The 24,778-nt window shown below is 41.8% G+C and overlaps 1 protein-coding gene across 1 annotated transcript; it reads right to left on the bottom strand.

Moving 5' to 3' along the window:
• Positions 1–21,079: 21,079 nt before the first annotated feature.
• Positions 21,080–22,012, bottom strand: LOC140128711 (olfactory receptor 5P52-like). The gene has a single exon (XM_072150409.1). The coding sequence runs from the start codon at positions 22,010–22,012 to the stop codon at positions 21,080–21,082; it is 933 nt and encodes a 310-aa protein (XP_072006510.1).
• Between the last annotated feature and the right edge of the window lie 2,766 nt (positions 22,013–24,778).

The raw sequence follows: 24,778 nt of genomic DNA, 5'->3' as shown, positions 1-24,778 counted from the left end.
AAGTTCTAGAGACTAGTCTCTGAGAGAAAGCAGAGAGAGCAGTTGCTCAAAAGACTGACAAGAGTCAGTCAGACAGACTAGTTCAGTTGGTTTCTGAGGGAGACCAGTACAGTGCAGCCAGTAAACAAGATCAGACCAGTCAAGTCAGAAAGAGGAGAGCCAGCTGACTGCCTGAGCAGCTCTGAGGAGTTAGTGAGAGAAAAGGTGTATCATCCTACCTTCAGGGGTGATATCTGAAGTAACCCAGGACAAGCTGAAGCATCCTACTAGGACACAGCTATCTCCCAGCCTGCCCCTGCATCCAGGCTGGTGATCAATCCCTGTGGTTCCATCTCCAAGTGCATCCCCAGCATTCTCCTATTTTGTCAAGATTCGTTTGGCACGTTATCCACTGTTCCTGTTGGTTCCAATAAAGAACTGTAAGTTACTGTTGTACAACGTCTGCCTCCATCTGGTCCCTGCTACTACGGCTGTCACCCTATCCACTACACAGGGACTCATACTCCAGACCCCAAAGGGTTGCCCAAGGGAGAGCTACTATAGCAGCCTCTCCCTCATCATTTCTTGCCATCACCACCCTGCTGGAGAGCTGCCAGGCTGTAGGACAGCCCTCCGGTCCCCATACCAAGCACCGTGACACTAGCGTGCCTAGGCCGCAACTGCCAGCCACTCCAGTATCCCGGGCCCCGGCTGTCTCCAGGCCCCAAGAGAAAAAGGCTAGGCCCCGGTGGGGGATGTTGCATCAGCTTTCCAGAGGAACAAACAACTAGCTCTACTAAAGGAACTGAATCTAAAAGACAGTTGTCAATCAACGCTAACAGCCCTCTTGTGGGGCTAGTATTGAGAAGAATGCAGAAGCAAATTAATGAGTTCTGACATAGATCAGGGCTTCTTTCCTCCAGCTCCCTCCCTGACTGCACTATGCACTTTAGGTAACTATATTTACTGTTATCCTTTTGGCTAAACCACCCTGTTTACATTATATTGTATACGCTGCACTTTGAATAAGATAGCATATAATAGCTATTGGTGGTTCTAGCCACAACAGGTTTTATTTCTTAGAACATATATTCTGTTGCATTGAGCTCAGGGATGGCGGCTGGACCTTAGCACATGCAGTGCTTTTTAATTGCTTTTATGTATTGTTTTTGACTCAATAAAGTTTTCATTTGCTTCGCATACATCCTGCTTTGTTTTTGTGTGTTATAACTAAAATTTGGGATTTCTATATGCCAAGGCCCTTTTGGCCTAGCCATATTTTTCAGGCCCTTCCCTTTCTTTTCTAATTCTGACATAGATCTAACACATCTGCCCATCCAAAAGATTTCTACAAAATGTTGCTAAAGTTCTGTATGTCAAAGTAATTGAAATGATGACCCTCCTCCAGATTATGTTATATATAAATTTACTGAAATATTGACTGCTGGGCCTTTACATAAATTCCTCCAGCTCCTACTTATATGACACGATACCAGACAGGATGTTAGGTGGGGTTTTAGATCATGATGGAATTTTTTTTGTGCTGAAATCCACATAAAAAAAAAAAAAAAACATTGAGTATTGTGTGGCAGCCAGTTACGGGCTCTTCTCTGCCGCTTCAGTGCGGTGGGTGGCTATACACTCAATAGCTTTCTATCCAGTGGAAATAAAATTAAAGTTAGAAATGACACAACATCTTGTACGACATGAAAACTGGACAAATAGAGCCACGGTCCGTAAAACAAGTGATGATATAGGACTGGCTAAAAATCACTTCTACAATGGTCAGAGATAAAGTAGTCTGTTAAAAATCTCCTCTATAATAATTGTTCAAACGACTAACCAAGTTTCTATGACGGATGAACCAGTGGTGTCCAGCACATCTACATGTCGTTGTATGAGACCCGATCAGGGATGATGGAATTTACCAGCTACAATCTGTGAGATTTGCCTTTAAGATTCCTAGAGAATAACATTCAAGGAGATTTACTCATAAGGTGACTCCTATTTTGTTAGGTTATTTATTAGGTTTTCTTATATCTCCTGGTACTTACATCGCTCATGTTCATGTTTCTAGAGGCTTCTGTGAAACATAATTCAGTTGCATTAAAGTCAAAATCTCCCGCTCCACCAATATCTCATGTGGAAGAATAATAGAAGGTCCTGAGCCGCAGCTTATATAGAGGGAAAGTGAAGCTTCTGCTATTACACTCAGATTTTTCATCTTCTCTCTGGAGGGATTACACTGCGGATGAGAACAATTAATGAGATCTGATTAATATGTTTTGTCTCGGAAGAGACAATTACATCAGTAAACTAAGTAAAAAGCATAACGAATTCATAGATCCGTCCAAAATCAAAGAGAAGAAAACTTGAGTTCTTGACAATGTATATGTAAGAGAGGGTAAAAATATAAAATCCTTCTAAAACATTTCTTGCTGTTTAGTTATGAGAATTCATGAGGTTTTCTTTCCTTGGAATCTTCTACTCAATCAATTCTTCTTCTTTCCTTTTAAATCCCTTCAATCTCTGGGTACATGCTGTATCCCATCTGTTACCCCTTCACTTACCCCCACTATTTAACTTTTCACATTTCTAAATTTTTCTCTTTTGAGTCACTGTTGAATAGTCGGGATAAGCTGAAACTCTGAAGCCATTATTCCAACTTTTTGGAGTGCCCTAAATTGCTTCTTACACTCTGTCAAAATCATAGTACGTGGAGATCTTTTAGCTTCAGGGGCTTTACCCAGAATGCAATGAGGACGCTTTATGCAAAGTATTTTCAACAGCATATCCGGTCCATCTATCTTCAAAAGCCACTTATACATAAAGGCCACACAATTAAATGTAGGACGGACAGATCCAAAAAATCATTTATACCATATACTATCCAATTGTGTAATTTCATAAAGTAGGTCTAATTTAAGTATAGAACATCAGTGAGTTAGGGATTTAATTGTTGTATTATTAGTTTAAGACCATGGGGTTAGACAGGAGTAGAAGGTCTTGTAAAGGATTGGGAAATGAGTGTTTTTATAAGTTTTCAATTTTATATTTTTAATGTCTTTTCATTATATTGTATTTTATGTACTGTCCAGTACACCAGTTGTGACATCTTCTTTTCCCCTCTTTCAAGGACAAGAAATTATATTATTATTATTATTACTATTATTATTACTATTATTACTATTATTATTATTATTATTATTATTATTCCCTTCTTCTCCCTCAGGTATTACTACTAGAGATGAGCGAGTATACTCGTCCGAGCTTGATGCTCGTTCGAGTATTAAGGTACTCGAAACGGCTCGTTGCTCGGACGAGTATTTCCCCTGCTCGAGATCGAGCATTTAATTAAACAAACACAGTGAACAACAATGAAGAATAGAATAAAAACAGTGAACACTGTGAACATAGGATCATTTAAGTGAAAAACACAGTGAAGAATAGATTACAGATGTTCGGCACATCTGCTTACTTGTCGGAAGATACACGCGGAACGGGGAGACATCGCGCACCAGGGAGACATCGGGCGCAGCAGAGACACATCAGGCGCAGCAGAGACACATCAGGCGCAGCAGAGACACATCGGGCGCAGCAGGGAGACATCGCACGCAGCAGGAAGACATCGGGCGCAGCAGGGAGACATCGCACGCAGCAGGGAGACATCGGGGAGACTTCAGTGGAAGCAGAGGAGCGGATCCCGGGACAGCGTATCTCCCGACAAGTAAGCAGATGTGCCGAACATCTGTAATCTATTCTTCACTGTGTTTTTCACTTAAATGATCCTGTGTTCACTGTTTTTATTCTATTCTTCACTGTTCTTCACATCTGCTAACTTGTCGGGAGATAATATACGCGCGGAACAGTGAAGAATAGATTGCAGATGTTTGCATACATCTGATCACTTATCAGAAGACATTCTTTTTCAATTAAATAACACATTTTATTCCCGAACCATGGTCCCTTTGAAAAATGCTCGAGTCTCCCATTGACTTCAATGGGGCTCGTTATTCGAGATGAGCACTCGAGCATCTGGAAAAGTTCGTCTCGAATAACGAGCACCCGAGCATTTTAGTGCTCGCTCATCTCTAATTACTACAAATCTCAGATCAGAGTAACAATCACTATCCTCCATATCAGTTAATTTATTTTTATTTGATCTTTTTAACTGTTAACCTCCTTCAATTCGGCCAGAGATTTTGACAGTTCATCCAATTTACTTTCACGTTTTTCGGATTTATCCACTCTCTCTTTTACTTTAGTAAAAGTTATTTCACTCTTAATCTGTCTAACCTAAACTTCCTGTCAGTCCTTAACACCTTCTAATATTTCAGCCCATATAGGGTTAATTTCTGGGTCACCGCCTCCAACTCCTTCATTCCTTGAGCCAGATGTTTTTTGGCCATGCTTTTTGGTGACTACAGAAAGGGATCCATTTCTGTCTGAGTACTCCCTCTTTTTCACTATAGTTTCAAATTCCAAAGGCCAGACAGAACAAAACAAACCACCTCTACTTTTACGGAAAAATAATACTTGCTATAATATTGTCAACACATCAAATAAAGCTAATGGAGCAGAATGTAAACCTTTTTAACCTCCGCCCTGGTTCTCTCCTCGAGTTAGTACTTGGAAGAATGTAAATATGTTTTGCAAGGTGTTAAATGGGAAATAATGTCTCCTTTCAAGGTAGCAAAAGGAGGCATTGTTTTCCATTTAACACTTTGGAAAACGTATTTGCATTCTTCCCAGAATTCCCTAGTGGAGCATCTATGGCTTTAAGACTACACACGCCTATAAGGCGGCCTTAATTGGCAAACTCTCCACAAGGAGAACTCTTACCTTCTGACCCAAGGAGGTTGTAACAATGTCAGACATTCAAATATGTTTACTTCCATCCAAATGTCTCTTTTCTTGTAAAAAAAAAGGTCAATTATTCATTCATTTTACAACAGCTCAGCCTCCTCTCCACCACCACAATATCAACCTTAGTTCTGGGAATTTTGTACCTTGTTTTTGCCACGGACATGCATAAGGGCCCGAAATTTGGAATTTGGAGACAACAAATTTCTCAGCCATTTCTTTAGTGGGACATTATTTCATTAGGGGCCTTGTAATAGGGGTATCTACATTTTATAAAAACCTCAAAAGTCATGTTTTCCACCACGTTAGGCCCCCAAGGTTTTTGTCAATTGTTGTGATGTTACAGAAGCCCTTTTACACTTTTACTGGAATTGTTTGAACTTGGCATAAAGAAATGAAAAATTAATTTAGGGGAAGAAGTGTGTTACATGGACAGTTCAAATAAATGGAAACAATTGCTCCAGTTCATATTTGTATATATTTTCTAAGTACTGTATATATTTGCATATCAGCTGACTTTTTTGCAATTTTTTAATTGTCTTATACCCGAGTAAGTCATTTATCAGAAGAGCTTACCTTTGGTGGCAGTACTACCAGAGAAATGTTACAGTGTTTGTTAGGGTGTTACAGCTGCTGCCATCAACCCATTTCCCGTTCTCCTCACAAGTGAAATGAGATGTTAGGAAAAGAGGGCGGGCATTTCAATCAAATTACCAGAAACAGCTCCCATTCTTTACTTATTCTCAAGGTCCAGTAATTGACAGGGAGAGTGGGGTGGGAAAGATCGGTAAACCTGTTAAGAACATCATTTATGGCACAGAGTAAGGAAGCAGGACATACGTGTACTATGTGTGGTCCTGAAGAGGATAATATAAATTTAGATTTACTTGTTTGTGTGCTTTTGGACAAAGAAATAACTAGTTGGGGCAATTTATCATGACGAGACATTGTGATTCTCCCCCTACTGGCCTGTATACTAAGATGCTCCAGATGAATTCAACGGCAGGTCCTGTCTTGTATAAAAGTCTGTAATAGCCTGCCTCCAACTATAGCAACGCCCCACGTTGGGATGTCGGTGCCTCCTCTAGCCCCCTCCATGTCCACCAGGGACTGAGGTGATATACATGGGATAAATTGTTATTTTATGTCAATTTATGGCCTTGTACCAAGATTTGTAAGACAACTGGCACACAAGCCATAATCAAGTCCCCCATGATGAATGAGTTACAATTGTTTATCTGTTCATAGATTATGTCTAAGACCCTAATTCAGTCTCGGAATCTATGGAAAATACACAATTACCTTTCAATCTTGTCATAAACAGTGTTTGAAGTAATCATGTATCGCCATCTCTCAACGTCTTTGAAAAACACTTGTTCCCGTTGTGGGGAAGCCATTCAGTTTATTTGAGTTTCATCTTTTCAGATAATGGCACATTAGATAGTGTTCTCTCCAATCATGGACCATGATGTTGGGTTTGTGTTGTGTAAACATTCTCAGCTTCAGTCAACCCCTTGGTGGTGCCAATGAATGCTACACTACATCTGATTTGCAAGTGCATTGGTGCAAACAGAAGTACAGTTATGTTTAGCTTCTGGCAATGGCTCATGAGCGGAATCGGCACCAGAAGCAAGCTATATCAGCTGTATATTATAGCTGACACCATGATCTAACATGTGCAATCAGAGATAAGTCTAATCGTTTGGGTTAACCCCTTACACACTGCAGTCAAAAATGACCATGGCATGTAAGAGGCTTCCCCCGTGGATCGAGCATTCCCTTGCTGCTTACCAGAAGATCCAATCCTTTCCATGCTGACCCCGGGGCTACCAGATAACTCTGGCAGTTAAATCCCTTCCAGGTTCTGACTGTAATCTGACTGTACATGTGTCTGCATGCTCATACAGTTTACACTGCACTGTAATACATGCAGTGGCTTGGATTAGAACATGCAATCAGAGCTTTGCTTATTCAAGTACAAGTTTAGAAAAAGTGTAAATAAAAGTCCAAACAATCTATACAATAAAACTGAATCATTATTTTACAATGAACGACATAAAAAAAAAAAAAAATATATATATATATATATGTCGTATATACTCGTGTTTAAGCCGAGTTTTTCAGTACAAAAAATGTGCTGAAAAAACTCACATCAGCTTATTCACGAGTCAAGTAAAAGATAAAAACGTAAAACTCACCCTCCGGTGTCCGGATCGCTGGCGCGGGTTCCAATCTTCAGCGTGAGGCTTCCGATCTTTGGCGCAGGTCCCGGCGGCTCCTCTTCTCTCTTCTTTCTTTCTTCTGTAGCCGGCAGACCACGTCCATCTATAGCCGGGAGCCTCGCGCTGAAGATCGGGACCCGCGCCAGCGAACCGGACACCGGAGGGTGAGTATTACGTTTTTTTTATTTTTTATGCGCTTGGCACGGGACTGGCTGTATACTACGTGGGGGCTAGCTGTATACAACATGGGGGCTGGCTGTATACTACATGGGGGCTGGCTGTATACAACATGGGGGCTGGCTATATACTACATTGGGCTGGCTGTATACTATAGGGGGCTGTCTGTATACTACAGGGGGCTGACTGTATACTACTTGGGGATGGCTGTATACTACATGGGGCAGGCTGTATACTACTTGGGGCTGGCTGTATACTACATGGGGGCTGGCTGTATACTACAGGGGGCTGGCTGGCTGTATACTACAAGGGGGCTGGCTGTATACTACACCCTCAGCTTATACTGGAGTTAATAGGTTTTCCCAGTTTTCGGTGGTAAAATTAGGGGTCTCGGCTTATACTCGAGTACATAAGGTATATATATATATATTCTCAAAATTTGTTTTTATTCAGTAAAATTGGCAAACATTAAAATAAAGCTCTGTAGTAGTAAGGGAGACAGCTAAAAAATGCTAAAATGACTGAACCAGAATTGATGATTTTGTCCACCAATAAAAATTTAAATACAATCTCATCAATTAGCTTTAGATGCCTCAAAATAATGAACCAGAAAAGTGGATTTCATCACCCCAAATATAAAGCTCCATTATGTCCCCATTACAAAAAACAAATAAACATTTTATAGTCTGCACAATGTGACAATGCAAATCTGTTCTGAATGTTACGTCTCATATTCTACCTGGCAAGAGTTTACCGTCACCTATGGGACATGAAAAAATTTGGGAGAAATTGGCATCAAGTTCTGTGTAGCTTTTCAAAATTTTATCAATTGTGAATGTTACATTTTTAGGCCAAATGAATGTACGTACTGTCCAAAAAATGTCAATTTCTAAATTGCACCTCCATTTAATTTTAACCCCTGAGAAACACCTAAAGGGTAAATCAGTTTCTTACAATTGGTTTTCATTATAGGGTTTTGTTTCTATAATGAGGTCATTAATGGCATTTTACTATTATTTAGATCTTTAAAAGTCACTTTAAAGCTGAGCAAGTCTCTCTTAAAATTGGCTTTGGCAATATTCTAAAAAATGTGAAAATTCGCAACCCAAATTTTTAGCCTCACCACAACCTAGAAAAATGAAAGGATACATGAAAAACAATGTATAAAATCAGGATATTTTAATTATGAAGAATTTTTAATTTCATAGAGATTTTTTTTATATTTTTGCCAAATTTCAGTTTTTTTCATAACTAAATTCAAAAGATAACACCCAGATTTTTCAACTACTTTGAAGTACAATGGGGAACATTTACTAAGGGTCCGAACGTCGCACTTTCATCGGGTTTTGCGATTGTTTGCATTTTGTGCCGAATTGCCCGGGTTTTTGGTGCACGCGATCCGATTGTGGCGCATCTGCGCCGGCTTGCATGAGACAGAAATCGGGGGCGTGGCCGTCGGACAACTCGACGGATTCAGCCAAACCGCGGAATTTAAAAAAGGAATTGTGTCGCAAGACAATGCACTCACATACACTGGGAAGAAGAAGATGAACTCCGGCGGACCTCAGCGCTGCAGTGACACATGCAGGAACTCGGGCGCACAATCTTAGTGAATCGCTCCGGACCCAAATCCTTATCGGACAACGCACCGCGGGATCGCAACGGGACCGGGTAAGTAAATCTGCCACATTGTTAAACCGTTCCAAAATTATAACCAATAATAGTGCCACATGTCAGATTTTAAAAATAGGGCCTGGTCCCAAATGTAATAACTGGTTACAGAAGGGGTTAATTTCCTGCCCAATCAGCTTTGTTATAAACTGCATTAGGAAGGTCCAAAAAGGGAAGTTTTTAAAAAAATTATTTCCTCTACGGCTTTCAAAATATCCTTGTTCCTCAAACTATATATCATGGGGTTAATGAAAGGTGTACACACAGTATAGAGCAGGGAGAGGATCTTACTGATGGTCAGGGTTTGGCCCTTTGTTGGGACAACATAAACACTGAACAGGGAGCAGTAGAATATGGAGACCACAATGAGGTGGGAGCTACAGGTGGAGAAGGCTTTCTGTCTACTGATATTGGATGGAATTCTTAAAATTGTTGCAATAATTTTAGTGTATGAAATTATTATTAATATGATTTGGACACAGAGTACTGGGGGGCCGAGTACAGAGACTTCTAATTCTGCAAGGTAAGTCCCGGAACAGGCAATATCAATCAATGGAACAATATCACAAAAAAAATGATTTATAGTGTTTTTTCCACAAAACTTTAGTCTTACTAATATAAAGGTGTCAATAGATACTATAAAAAATACCGCCAACCAGCAGATAGTAATAATTTTTATACAATGTCCACTTGTCATTATGGAAGGGTAATGGAGGGGGTTACAGATGGCCACATATCTGTCATAGGACATCACTGTGAGGAGGAAACACTCAAAGGCCTCAGAGGCACAGAAGAAAAAAAACTGGGCGATGCACCCAATATAAGTGATGGTCGCCCCATTATTCAGTAGGATATGTAGCATAATGGGAACAATGTCTGAGGTCAATAAGATGTCATTTATAGACAGTTGTGCAATGAAGAAGTACATGGGAGTGTGGAGGTTCCTGCTGGTGGACACCAGGACGATGATCAGTAGGTTCCCACACAGTGTGCAACAGTTAATGAAGAACAGAACAGAGAAGAGCAGAAGTCTTAGACATTTGCTGACTTGAAATCCCAAGAGGAAAAATTCGGTGGCCACAGTCTGATTGTTCTCCTGCAATAAGAACAGAAATGTGATCTGGTGCCACATTCAATAAGTTTAGTTAAAACTGTACGTTGCTCTACTGACATTTAAGGACAATTGTGAAGCCGTTATTTAAAGTTATTGAGAAGGAAGAGGTTCAAGTTAGAGTTTACTAGAAAGTGAAGTTGAAAGAATTTGAACATTTGGTTTGGTGTCCACCACCCAACCCAGACACGCTGTACGATAAGCTCCAGAGCAGCCAATCAGGCAGTTTTACACCCCTAGCTACTAGGCATGGCTGTGATAGGCTAGATGGATATGTGGTGGATACACCTGACCAATCACAGCCATACCTAGTAGCTAGGAGTGTAACATTTTCTACTAGGCTGCTCTGCAGCCCAACAAGAAACTGGTTAACAACTGTCGAATAGATGACACCAAACCAAAAATTTAGTCCACACTTATCTTTGGAAATATAATTATGGGGTAAGAGATCATAGAAAAAGGCAGGATTGCAAGTATTATTTTGGTTTTATATTCAATGTGGTCTAACTACTTGTTATGAAAATTGTAAGAGCTCAAATTGTTCTATTAGAATTGTACAGGACTGGATCCAACCCTTTTCAACCCTTTCATGTTGAGGCTTAAAACGAGAATACATGAAACAATAACAATACGTCATCAAAATATTATCAATTTTGTTGTGTAGCCAAAAAACAATAATCCACTCATATTTTAACATAAATACATAAATAGCAGTGTTAGGGTATAGGGGAGAAAAACACTGAGGAACTCTAGCAGGGCGCAAATACCGAATTGAATAATGTGTCATGGAGAACATTTGTAGTGTTTTAAAGGGAAAATAATAGTCCTGGATGACGCGTTTCGGGTCAATCAGATCTTTTCCCCAAATAGCGGACAGTAAAATTGATGAGTCACAGTATTGGAGTATATGTGCTGGAATGAATGAGCTACAAAGGTCTGCGCTGTGTGCATTACAGAGGGGACCATGTGGAGAGACAGAACCTACCTACCTGTCTGGGGTATCCTGCACTGAGGCCAGAAAGCCTGTTTATGGACTGGGATTGGTTGTGAGAGGTAAAACGTATAACTTTCTTTTTTTTTCAGGTGGCTGGTAGTAAGTCAACCGAGTAGTCAGGAAAACCTCTATGTATAATTTTGTGGTTTGCCTGAATTATAAGGCTTTATGTTACATCTTGTTTTTTAACTGCAATAAAAAAACAAGGCAAAGCTGCGATCATAAACCGAAACCTCCTGAGCCAATGACTGCATTTTGGACTCGTTTTTGCTTCAGCTACTGAGCTATTTCCCAAAATAGGATGACCAATGCTGGACACAATTCATCTGCCACCATCATAAGTTTATTCTTATTCCTCCCAAGGAGGTTTTGGTCGTAATTAGAGATGAGCGAGTATACTGCTGGGTGGAGTATTAGCATACTCGGACCGGGTCGTTACTCGGACGAGTATCTTGCCGGCTCGAGTTTGAGCATCAAATTAATAAAAGACAGTGAAGAACAGTGTTTACACTGTTCTTCAACACATTACACATGTTTACAGATGTTTTGCTTGTTAGAACACATTGAAATAACACTATTCCTCACATTGCAGGTGTGCGCGCGCGTCTCCCGCTAGGTTCGGAGATGTTCGGAACATCTGGAATGTGAAGAATATTGTTCTTTCAATGTGTTCTGCACTTAAATGCTCCTGTATTCACTGTTTTTAACATTTTAATTCTATTCTTCACTTTGCAGGTGTGCACGCGTATCTCTGAACTTAGCGGGAGACACGCACGAACACCTGCAATGTGAAGAATAGTGTTATTTCCATGTGTTCTTGCAAGTAAAACATCCGGAAACATCTGTAATGTGTTCTGTAACACTGTTCTTTTCATGTGTTCTGGCAGTGAAAAATGCTCGGGTCTCCCATTGACTTCAATGGGGCTCGTTATTTGGTACAAGCACTCGAGCATCGGGAAAAGTTTGTACCGAATAACGAGCACCCAAGCATTTTAGTGCTTGCTCATCTCTAGTCGTAATCCGTCTTTAATACTGATCCTCTTCCTTTACCTTAACAGCCTGCCGATCCAGGTCCAAGACCCTGCCAACCATAAATCATTATCGCCATCATTCCCCCAACCTTAATAAAGCTGTGAATTCTGTGTGATGTCATTTTGGGCTGTTAGTCCCTTTCATCATCAACCCTAAAATTACCCTCCTTCCCCACCTTCCCACAGCGCCAACTCCCTTCCCAAAATCCCATCAACAGAAAACATAGGGGGACATGTATCTCAGTTTTTTTCTTTGGTGTATAATTGAGACATTTGGAAGGTCTTTTTATGCGTCTTATGTAGGATCAGGTCTTTTTTCTGTGTGATACGTGATTAATTATTCCTGTCCTGGCAGGTACAAATTTTGGCTTTTTTAAAGACTTTTTAGCCATGTTAGGGGGTTATGTATAGGAGTGGACACTATTGTAACTTTTGGATTTGAGGGCATGATTTGCATTTTTAAGCACTCTAGTCACGCCCCCAGGAGATGACAACATGTGAGGGTGGGGTCACTTGTGGCGTTTTACAAGTTACCATGCATTTTCTTAGTTAGAAAGCATTTCTCTTCATTGCGGTAAGTGTAATCAGCTGTGTTGACTTTTTCACAGCTGCTTACACTTCCAGCAATGAGTAAAAAAAAACCTTTCCAACCAAGCAAACACACAGTAAAATGTAAAACACTTGCATTTCTGCTAGGCATTGAAAAAATGCTTCCAAAACGCCTCGTGTGACCGAACTCTTAGAAGTAACCAATACATTTCAATGAAATGTGAATACAAAAATTTATAAATTTAAAAAAAAAAGAACTGCTTAAACTTTCAATGCCCAGCAGGTTTATGTGCAAAATTTTAGACACGTGAAATCATTCCAATTTACATATTACAACACGGGTCATGAAAAACAACCCTTCCTCTGCACATGCCCGGGTCCAGGTGCAGATTTGCACCTAAAAAGTCACAAGAATAGAAAAAAAAAGATACACAAGTGAAATGTCTCACAGAATATCTGCAAAGCAAAGATACAAAGGCAAAGATGCAAAAGCACAAAAAGCAGACAAAGATGTACTGAAGACAGAAAAAGTTGCAAAAAAACAAAAAGTCCCAAATAAGAAAGGAAAAAAACAAGCAGGAATAAAAATACTTGCCCCCATAATCCTCAAAAAACTTTGAATGTTATTGGCCCCAGTGTCCTGGAATAGGTAAGGCACTAGGAAGCTATAATCAAAATACAGGGACATGGAAGGAAAACTGAACAAATAATGGATCAATGGGGGGTTTATCATAAGCTGGGATGTACAATCCATGATAAATGCCCCCTATGTCTATCACATTGGTGATTTTTGGCTGTTTTGGTTAATCAAATGTCACATAAATCCTAAATCTCCCTCTGAGGAGCAGTACGCCACCCCCCCCCCCATCAACGCTGGAGAGAGCCCAAAAAAAGACTCAAATATCATAAAATTGGAAAATCACAAAAAGGCCGTCGTGAAGAGGAGCATCACCTGCAACTTACATCAAAGGTGCTCATGTTTCTAGAAGCTTCTGTCTGACATGGACGGTTTGGAAAATTTTTCAAATTGATTATTTCAGAGTAAGTGCGAGCTTCCTGCTCTATGAATACTTGATATGTGGTAATACTAATCAATCTACTGAGCTGTGGCTTATATAGAAGGGAAAGTCATCGGAGGGGTCGTCTCTTGTGTCTGCGGATACAGTGTAGGTGGAATCTGTGGGGGATTCTTCTGCAGAAATTATTTCTCATTACTGAAATTGCTGAATGTTTTTTTATTAAATCTCAGAAGAAGCAATTTCTTTAAAAAAAAAAAAATGAAAAGCACATCCCATAAAATAAATGGACGGACGCTGATACAACTGCCACAACTTTATTGCCTAGAGCTGAGTATGAGAGGTTTTTTTTGGCGAAAGTCTGGAGATTTTTTATTGATATCACTATATGATATAAATGTTTTTTAACCCCTTAAGGACGCAGCCATTTTACAGCTTAAGGCTCAGTCTCATCTTTTGGATTCTGACCTGCGTCGCTTTATACGGTTATAACTTTTGTACACTGTTACTTATCAAAGCGATTATGAGAGTGTTTTTTCCCCACGTGCTTCATTCTAGTGGTAAATTTTGGCTGATGAGTTTTGCGTTTATTTACAGGAAAAAAAGGAATAAAATTATGAATTTTTGGAAAAATTTGCCATTTTCGAAATTTGAAATCACTGGGGGTCATTTACTAAGGGCCCGATTCGCGTTTTCCCGACATGTTACCCGAATATTTCCGATTTGCGCCGATTTTCCCTGTATTGCCCCGGGTTTTTGGCGCACGCGATTGGATTTTGGCGCGACGGAAATCGGGGGGCGTGGCCGAACGAAAACCCCATGGATTCGGAAAAACCGGCGCATTTAAAAAATAAAATTGGTCATGCGCGCCATACTTACATGCACCAGGAAGAGCTCAGTGAACTCCGACGCAACTCGGTGGACCTCGGCGCAGCAGCGACACCTGGTGGACATCGGACGCAGGACCTTCATGAATCGCCGGAAGACCCGAATGCTCGTCAGAGAAGCCGGCGCTGGAACGCGAATGGACCGGGTAAGTAAATGTGCCCCACTGTGTTTACAGGCAGATAGATTTGCCACCTAAATAAGTTGCTAAAGAACATTTCCCATTTGTCTACTTTACATTTTCATCATTTTTTAAATGTCTGGATAATTTATTTTGATGTCACGCGGCTTACAAATCGAATATCGCTTTTCCGGATTTTCAGAATTGACTATTTTGGGGATAATTACTGTTTTGAATGAAATTTTACATATGTAACATCAAAACCCCCCTATATAACCAACCCATTTTCAAATTTTCACCCCTCAAACTATCAGAAACAGATTTTAGGAAGATTGTTAACCCCTTTAGATCTTCATAGTAATTGAATCAAAATAGAGGTGAAATTTAGAATGGTCAAATTTTTTTCGGTTATTTCCAGAATATAAAAAGAGAAAACCCACCATACAATTTGATCTACAATTTCTCCCGAGTACAGAGACCCCCCCACATGTGGCTGTTACTTGTGTTATGGGGGCACAGTGAGGTGCAGAAGGGAAGGAGCGCCCTGCAGCTGCCAGGATTTTAGTTTTCTCCATGCCTCCTTTTGTAGGCTATAAAATTTTCGCTTTTTCGTTATTGGGGCATGTGACAGCATTTTTTTTGCGGAATGAGATGCTTTTTCCAGTGTTACCATTTTTGGGTTGGTATCCCCTATTGTCGAAATTTTAGGAATTTTTTTTTTTTAGGGCAGAGGTTATACCAGAATTGAATATTTTTTCTTATGTTTTACTAAATTTGCCAAATAAAGCCCATATGTGGAGAAAAATCTATCATTTTTACATTGCCGTCTTCTAAGTGGCAGAACATTTTTACTTTTTTGGCTATGGAGCTGGTTGATGGCTTGTTTTTTTTGCGGGATATGTTGTACTTTGCACCCGTAACATTCTGGAGTACATATGTTTTTTTGATCACTTTTTATTGCATTTTTTGGGGGATTGAATAGGTTAAAATCATAATTTTTGGAGGGTTTATTACAGCTTTTTTTAACGACGTTCACCGTGCAGATTCATTAATTCATTCATTTTTTACTTTTATTCTACGGGTTGTTACGGATGCGGTGATACTATATATGTGGGGTTTGTGTTATGATTTAGACTTTTTTGCGCTATATGTCCCTTTATACGTTATGGGGATTATGGGCATTTTTATTGATTTCTTACTTTATTTTTTATTGAATAACTTTTGTTTTTTAACTTTTTTTTACCGTTTCCACCATGGGACATGAACAAGCAATCATCTGATTGCTTGTTCATGATAATACTCTGCAATACTGATGTATAATACTCAAGTATTGCAGGGTATTAGCAGTGTCAGCCTGTGCACTTGCATAGACTGGCACTCTGCCAGTAAGATGACGTTATCTTACAGGCAGTTCTTACAGGCAACACTGGGGTCCAGATCGGACCCCAAGAGTTGCTATAGCAACAGCTCGGGGGGGCGATCGTGGGGAAAAGACCCCCCAAAGCCAAGTTAAATGCCGCGGTCGCACTGACAGCGGGTGTTACACTGGGGTGTCAGCTATATGTCACAGCTGGCATCCTGTGTTTCCCGATGCCGGTTCAGCTCAGATCTTGAGCTGAACCAGCATCGGCTCTACGTCCGAAATTGGATCCGATGTATCGGACGCAGAGCGGGAAGAATTGGCCATTTTTTGCAAGTTTTCTTCTGAGTGCTAGAAGGGGTGGACTAAGACCAACATGGACTCTTGGGGAATGGAGGACGTGTCCCTTCTGTGTCCTCATGCGGTTTCATGACTGAAATGGCTCTTGTGTAGACGTGTATTGAGAGCAGGGACAGATGTAACAGATGTACAAGGATTTCATGTGTGAAAGTCATTCTCAGTACAAAATGTGGTGGGTGGTTTGGGTGGCCATAGGCCGTGTAGAAGGTTTGGGCCCTTGGATACGGCACAAACTGCCTGTATTATAATCAACTACTGAGAACTGGATATTTGCGTTGTGTTTTCACAGATAATTCTACTTCCTCGTCAGTTCTCCTCTGAAGGTCCATTACTGGTGTTATTTTATAGCTGCTATTGCCCTGTATGTGCAGTGATTTATGAGTCATGTGGTAATTCTCATAAATAATTATAACTTATTTATTGTAATATACAATACTATTTTCACTCATGTATTGATGTAGTGTTGAAGATATTGAGCATTGTCCATCGTTGTACCATGCAGGATGTTCGGACACTAGAATTAGAATCTAAGGTTCTCCTTGTATTTAATAATCCAATTTCCATTTTGCATATTTTAATTTGGGGTGAGCAATCATTTACATATTTATTTATATGAGTTTTTTTCTTCTCCTTATATATTACTTATATGTATTTTCCTTTGGTCTTCAATGAATCTGTTCCATCTCATGAAACCTTACACTGGCTGCATGATCACAATGGGGCAGATTTACTTACCCGGTCCGTTCGCGATCCAGCGGCGCGTTCTCTGCGGTGGATTCGGGTCCGGCCCGGGATTCATTAAGGTAGTTCCTCCGCCATCCACCAGGTGGCGCTGCTGCACTGAAGAGCATCTCACTCAAGTACACCGGCCTATCCTGGATGAAGGTAAGTGCAAGCTCCGCGACACACTTTCGGTTTTTTAAATGCGGCGGTTTTTCCGAATCTGTCGGGTTTCCGTTCAGCCACGCCCCCTATTTACGTCGCGTGCATGCCAGCGCCGATGCGCCAAAATCCGATCGCGTGCGCCAAAAACCCGGGGAAATCGGCGCAAATCGGAAATATTCGAGTAACACGTCGGGAAAACGCTAATCGGGCCCTTAGTAAATGACCCCCAATAATGTAATTTGACAAGTCGATTGTAAACTTTTTTGAAACAAATATTTTAAGTCAGTTAAATGTTTGTGCCGATGTTCTTACTGCTTGACCTGATGTAAGTGCCCCGTTTAATCAGGTTTTTTTTCTATTTTTACTTTTTTCTATATTGGTTGATATCAGATTTAGCATTAGAACTGGTTTTATGTATTAATGTCTTTGTATCCACCCATCTTTGACATCGATGATAGGGAAAGCTTTCTTTATTGAACGGAGTCCATCCCCGGTTTACTAAGGTGTGAGCCAATGTGCATATAGTAGTAGCTCATTTGGCTTTGTGTGTCAAGATTTAACAAGTTAGGCTTAAAAATATTCTTCTAGAAGAAGAACATCTTAAGCTTAAGAGCTGAGTCCGTTTTCTATTTACTGGACGAGAACCTGTGCTTAGTTGCAGGAGTTCTATTGCAGGTAACTGGTGAGTGGGGTCATGAGAATACTGGGGCTCATTTACTAAGGGTCCGTGGACTGCGCTTTTGTCGGGCATTACAAGGTTTTCCGATTTACGCTGCATTTAGCAGGGGATTGGGTCACACGCGATCGTATTTTGGCTCAGCGGTGCCGGCTTTCATGCAACACAAAACGGGGGGCCATCGGGTGATCCAACTGATTCGGACTGAGCGTGGGATTTAACTTTAAAATTGTGTCGCTAGTCCAAGCACTTACATGCACCAGGAAGAAGATGGTGAACTCAGGCGGACCTGAGCGGGTGAAGCGACACATGCAGGAAATCGGGCGCATGATCTACGTCAATCGTGGCACAATGCATGATCGTCGGACATTCCGGATCAGGGATCGCAACAACGGGTAAGTGAATGTGCCCCACTGTGTGAAACCATTAGCCCCCTTTTGTATTCACCGGTCCTAAGCTTTTCCGGTGTGGACATCTTTCCAGAGAAACCTTTTAAACAGAGCGTGTACTGATGGAAGAAGTGACTAGGCACATGAATGGGAAATATTTGTAATAAATATAAAAAAAAAATTGGTATAATGAAGGAGAATTGAGAAACATGATGGGGGTCATTTACTAAGGGCCCGATTCGCGTTTTACCGATGTGTTACCTGAATATTTCCGATTTGCGCCGATTGTACCTGAATTGCCCCGGGATTGTGGCGCATCGGCGCCGGCATGCGCGCGACGGAAATCGGGGGGCGTGGCCGAACGAAAACCCGACGTATTCGGAAAAACCGCCGCATTTAAAAACCGAAAAAGTGTCGCTTGGGAAGCGCTTACCTTCACCACGTCCAGCTCGGTGTATTCCGGCGGGTTGAAATGCTTTTCAGCGCAGCAGCGCCACCTGGCGGCGTCGGAGGAACTACCTTCATAAATCCCGGCCGGACCCGAATCCTGTGCAGAGAACGCGCCGCTGGATCGCGAATGGGCCGGGTAAGTAAATCTGCCCCATTGATTCCCAATTTGGTGTCTGTGTCAGCCTTGAAGTAGTTTGGGAATAAGTTGTAGATAGAGCAAAAGTTTTAAACGTAAACAGAAGCCTTATGTGTTTCCAGGCTACAGCGAGGTGTATCATCCATCATCTTTGTTGGTCTGGAATAAAGGGGTTCATTTATGTAACAAATGCTGGCGCCCCCTGCACTGCTACGACAGAGGGCACAACTTTTATTTTTTGTGCACCTTTAACATGAGGCATGTGACACAGTTCTGTCAGACTTTGCCTGATTTCAATTGCGCTCAGGCATTTTTTTTTTTTCCCTGAGAAAAATTAAATTCTATGAGCTATTGTGCCCAGCCAGATATTGCCGTGTATTTCATATCAACTAAAGGTTAAGGTGCAGCCAGACAGAAAAAAATTATTTTATACTAAATAAACTAAATGGGAGGGTGATTAGTCCCTGCCCATTTATTTCAGTGTAAGAGGGGCATAGTTCAATTTAAAGGGGTTTTCCCACGAAAGAAAATTCTCACATCTCAATCCCCTAGTGATGTTAACACAATAAAGATCATTTTAATCCTTTACTTTACAATTTACTCGGTTTTATTGCTGTTTTAGCTCCTATCACTCCCTAGGCTGCTCAGTTTAAAATCCCAGGGTGTGGGTGGGGACACTCTGAGCAGACACATTAAGACCCATCTAGCTCTGTGGGGTGACAATGTGGTTACATTATCAGGGTACAGGTGTATGTACACTTTCATCTGGCTTCTGATATTGTACAAACACACTGACAAATAGAAAGAGAGATGAGATAGATGAGAGATGATGAGATGTATGAGATGCATCACACATCGCTGCTACATCTCACAGATATGTGCCTGCCTCCCCCCTTCCCCAGGATCACTTATATCCTTGTAGCTTGTATTTTGTAGCCTCGCTCTCTGCTCACGATGTGCAGGCAGGAAGTAATCAGTCAGTGTCTCTGAGCTCCTAAGTCAGACCCTAAGTCAGAAGTTACTGGGTCGTGTCTAGGGCAATATGATACAAAATGAAGGCCGACAGTAAGGTAGTGTGGATGGGATTGGAAGCCAAAATAAGTGACAATTGAGGTTTTATCTCTGGCAGGGAAATAAAAGAAAATAGTTTCAGACATATCCATGCTCCTATGGAGATCCATAAGGGAACAAAACATGGGATGCAGTCAAGAAGACAAGGGAGGTGTGTGGTTGTGTACTTGTCAGTAGCAGATTATCATTTAGTAGACTTTAAGTGTGTCATGGTCCTTTTATAGACCGGGTTTAGACCATTTGGCCACCACCATTGACTCCAGGTTTAAGGTGAAGAGGTCTGGTTACAGGGGGCAGAGTTACGTTGGCTATCTGTATAGCCATGTATAGTGTTCAAATACTGGAGAATCATTTAGGAGTTACAGAGAGGATATTAGTTCCTAATGGATTGTGAACTATAGAGTTTCTATTAAAACAAAATTCAATTTATAACCTAAGAGAAATTCTTTGGGCTCATATGCTCATAAGTAGTTATTGTTTCTTCCTTGAGTATTGTAAAGTTAACTTTGTAGCTATTATAAACAAGCCTACTTTTACCTATGTGAAAGAGATATCCTTGGGTAGATAAGAACACATAACGGGGCACATTTACTAAGAGTCCGAATCGCTTTTTTCCGCCGGGTTTCCCGAATTTTTCCGATTTGCGCCGAATTGCCCTGGGATTTTGGCGCATGCGATCGGATTGTGGTGCATCGGCGCCGGCTTTCACAAGACAGAAATCGGGGGGTATGGGGTTGGAAAACCCGACGGATTTGGAAAAATGGCAGAATTTAAAAAAAATTTATGTTGCAAAAATAGCACTCACATACATTGAGACAGAGAAGGTGAACTCCGGCGGACTTCAGCGCAGCAGCGAAACCTAGTGGACATCGGGCGCACAACCTTAGTGAATCCCGGCAGAACCCGAATCAGCATCGCAGAACGCTCCGCTGGATCGCGACTGGACCGGGTAAGTAAATCTGCCCCAAAAAGTGCTTGTGTGTAATGACATATTACCAAAAATAAATAATAATTAAATATTATTTTGCTGCCAAAAAAATAAACATTATACAAACTCTGGATATCCCACATCATGCGATACCTACTGAAGAAATCCAGGAGGGCTCTACTTTTTGTAGATGCTTGTATAGACTTCAAAATATCCCTCTATATGTAATTTTAATTATAAGTTTATGAAAAGCTTCTTTAAAGTCTTTGTTCCTCAGGGTGTATATGATGGGGTTAAGCAGTGGGGTCACTACAGTATACATCAGGGACAGGACCTTACTCAGGGTCAGGGATTCTCCTCCTGTTGGAAACATATAAACAATCATTAATGTCCCATAAAATATAGACACCACAATGAGGTGGGAGCTACAGGTGGAGAAGGCTTTATGTCTTCCGGTATTGGATGGGATCTTCAGGATGGTGATGACAATGTACATATAGGATATTGCTATCACTAAAAAAGGTGCCACAACAAAAACAGAACCAAGAATGAGAACCTGACTATGAATTATCGATGTGTCAGAGCAGGAGAGCTTCACTAGAGGTTCAAAGTCACAGAAGAAATGGTCAATAACTTGTGGTCCACAGAAATACAGATTATAGAGACTGACTGCATAGACCAACATTACGATAAATCCCAGAAACCAAATAACATTAACAGATAATACACAATATACATCACTCATAATAGAGTGATAACGGAGGGGGTTACAGATGGCCACATACCGGTCATAGGACATCACCGACAGGAGAAGACATTCTGAACACTCTGAGGTGACAAAAAAAGAAAACTGGGTGATGCATCCGATGAGAGTGATAGAACTTCCTCCATACAGGACAGTGTGGAGAAGGACGGGGACAATGTCTGTGGTCAGCAGGAGGTCACACAATGACAGCTGTGTAATGAAGAAGTACATGGGGGACTGAAGGGTTTTACTCACTAGATACAAGACCATGATAAGAAGGTTTCCTGATATTGTCCCACAGTATATAAGAAGCAGAAGAGAGAAGAAGGGAAATGTGAAGTTTTGTAAATTAGGAAACCCCAGAAGAAAGATGGAGGTGATATTATTTGTCATGACCACCTGGAGGTGATACATTTATGTTGAGTCTTTTTGTTAAGACAAACAGATAAATTTTATAAAAATAAAACATGAAATTAATCAACAAATTAGGATCCCATTTGCTCAGCCCATTACAGTTGTGATATTAGCACTTGGAGATTCCACATTTGTTCTTATCCTAACTATCCTAACTATGGATATACTATGTTACATTGTATCGGTATACAACAGAGTTTGGCATTGGAAAAGATCACTTTATCAATACAATCAATGAGACAGAATTCTTTGTTCTTAAAACTGATAAATACAACTTTCAAGTGATCCCATGCACCAGATTATGGCAGGAAACACACGATTATGGTGATGGGAACCCACGAAAATATAAGATAATTTATATCATCGTACATTACATAACATTCTGTATATCATTCTGATGAAATAACTTATTACCTGTTATATTGAGCTGAAAGCCTCATCTGCACTTCCCCTTTTACTTTTACTTTCTGCCTTTTAGACTTTTATCTTTTGTCAGGCAACAAATTTCTTCTCTTGCACTGCAATATTTTGGTCAATGTGTCTTTCAATAAATAAGAATATGTAATATTTTGTGTAGATGTAAGACGGAGAATACATTGTATTTACTCCAGAAAGATGAGAAGATGGAGATGCACAAACACCGCACGTCTCCAGCTGCATCATCTCTACAGAACGTTCATATGTGAAGTCTGCAGAACAGTGTGGCTTCGAGATAACAGAGCGACCAGTGATATAGTGAAATCCTAGAAGACATCTCCGTCCTGCAGCCATTTATACCTTCATCTACAGCGAGATCTGTGTGTGGAGAGTCCGGAGAGGATCCGGTGGTCCCCTGTGTATAGAACTTATAAAAAGAAAATGGATTCAGTGAAATTATCCACAGAGGTTTGTTCTGTGGGGAACAAAGTTTCAAAACTAAAAAACTAAAAGTTGTAACTTTCAAATACCACAAAATTTGAATAAATTCTTAAAAAAATATAAGTTTAATTTCACATACAAAGTAAAGTGAGTTAGTGACTTAATGCACACATTTAACCTGTTCTTAGATCTGGATATGACAGGATAGTAAAGTATTCTGAAAAAGTGATATTATTACTACGCCCACATAAGTTTCTATGTAACTCTATGTACCGTGTATGGAGGGCACAATATCAGGATTTCTTTCTGTGATAGGCACTTGTATAATTGTATAATTGGTAGTTAGAGATGAGCGAGCACTAAAATGCTCGAGTGCTCGTTATTCGAGACGAACTTTTCCAGATGCTCGAGTGCTCGTCTCGAATAACGAGCCCCATTGAAGTCAATGGGAGACTCGAGCATTTTTCAAAGGGACCATGGTTCGGGAATAAAATGTGTTAATTAATTGAAAAAGAATGTCTTCTGATAAGTTAGCAGATGTATGCAAACATCTTCAATCTATTCTTCACTGTTCTGCGCGTATATTATCTCCCGACAAGTTATCAGATGTGAAGAACAGTGAAGAATAGAATAAAAACAGTGAACACAGTGAACACAGGATCATTTAAGTGAAAAACACAGTGAAGAATAGATTGCAGATGTTCGGCACATCTGCTTACTTGTCGGGAGATACGCTGTCTCCGTGCCCCGCTGTCTCCGTGCCCCGCTGTCTCCGTGCCCCGCTGTCTCCGTGCCCAGCTGTCTCCGTGCCCCGCTGTCTCCGTGCCCAGCTGTCTCCGTGCCCCGCTGTCTCCGTGCCCCGCTGTCTCCGTGCCCCGCTGTCTCCGTGCCCCGATGTCTTCGTGCCCCGCTGTCTCCGTGCCCCGCTCTCTCCGTGCCCCGCTCTCTCCGTGCCCAGCTGTCTCCGTGCCCCGCTGTCTCCGTGCCCCGCTGTCTCCGTGCCCCGCTGTCTACGTGCCCCGATGTCTCCGTGCCCCGCTGTCTCCGTGCCCGCTGTCTCCGTGCCCCGCTGTCTCCGTGCCCCGCTCTCTCCGTGCCCCGATGTCTCCGTGCCCCGCTGTCTCCGTGCCCCGATGTCTCCGTGCCCCGATGTCTCCGTGCCCCGATGTCTCCGTGCCCCGCTGTCTCCGTGCCCCGCTGTCTCCGTGCCCCGCTCTCTCCGTGCCCCGATGTCTCCGTGCCCAGCTGTCTCCGTGCCCAGCTGTCTCCGTGCCCCGATGTCTCCGTGCCCCGCTCTCTCCGTGCCCCGATGTCTCCGTGCCCCGCTGTCTCCGTGCCCCGCTGTCTCCGTGCCCCGCTGTCTCCGTGCCCCGCTCTCTCCGTGCCCCGATGTCTCCGTGCCCAGCTGTCTCCGTGCCCAGCTGTCTCCGTGCCCCGCTCTCTCCGTGCCCCGATGTCTCCATGCCCAGCTGTCTCCGTGCCCAGCTTTCTCCGTGCCCAGCTGTCTCCGTGCCCAGCTGTCTCCGTGCCCAGCTGTCTCCGTGCCCCGCTGTCTCCGTGCCCCGATGTCTCCGTGCCCCGCTGTCTCCGTGCCCCGATGTCTCCGTGCCCCGATGTCTCCGTGCCCCGATGTCTCCGTGCTGCCGCTGCCCCATGTCTTCGTGCTGCCGCTGCCCCATGTCTCCGTGCTGCTCCCCGGTGTCTCTGTGCTGCTCCCCGGTGTCTCTGTGCTGCTCCTCGTTGTCTCTGTCCTGCTCACCGTGTTCTGCAATGTGTTCTTCACACATATATATTGTTCTTCACATAGTATTTTGTTCGCACCGTTCCGCGCGTATCTCCCGACAAGTAAGCAGATGTGCAGAACATCTGTAATCTATTCTTCACTGT

The sequence above is a fragment of the Engystomops pustulosus genome, chromosome 4 (assembly GCF_040894005.1).
Source record: "Engystomops pustulosus chromosome 4, aEngPut4.maternal, whole genome shotgun sequence".
Lineage (NCBI taxonomy): Eukaryota > Metazoa > Chordata > Amphibia > Anura > Leptodactylidae > Engystomops > Engystomops pustulosus.
This window is presented reverse-complemented; position numbering and strand designations above follow the sequence as displayed.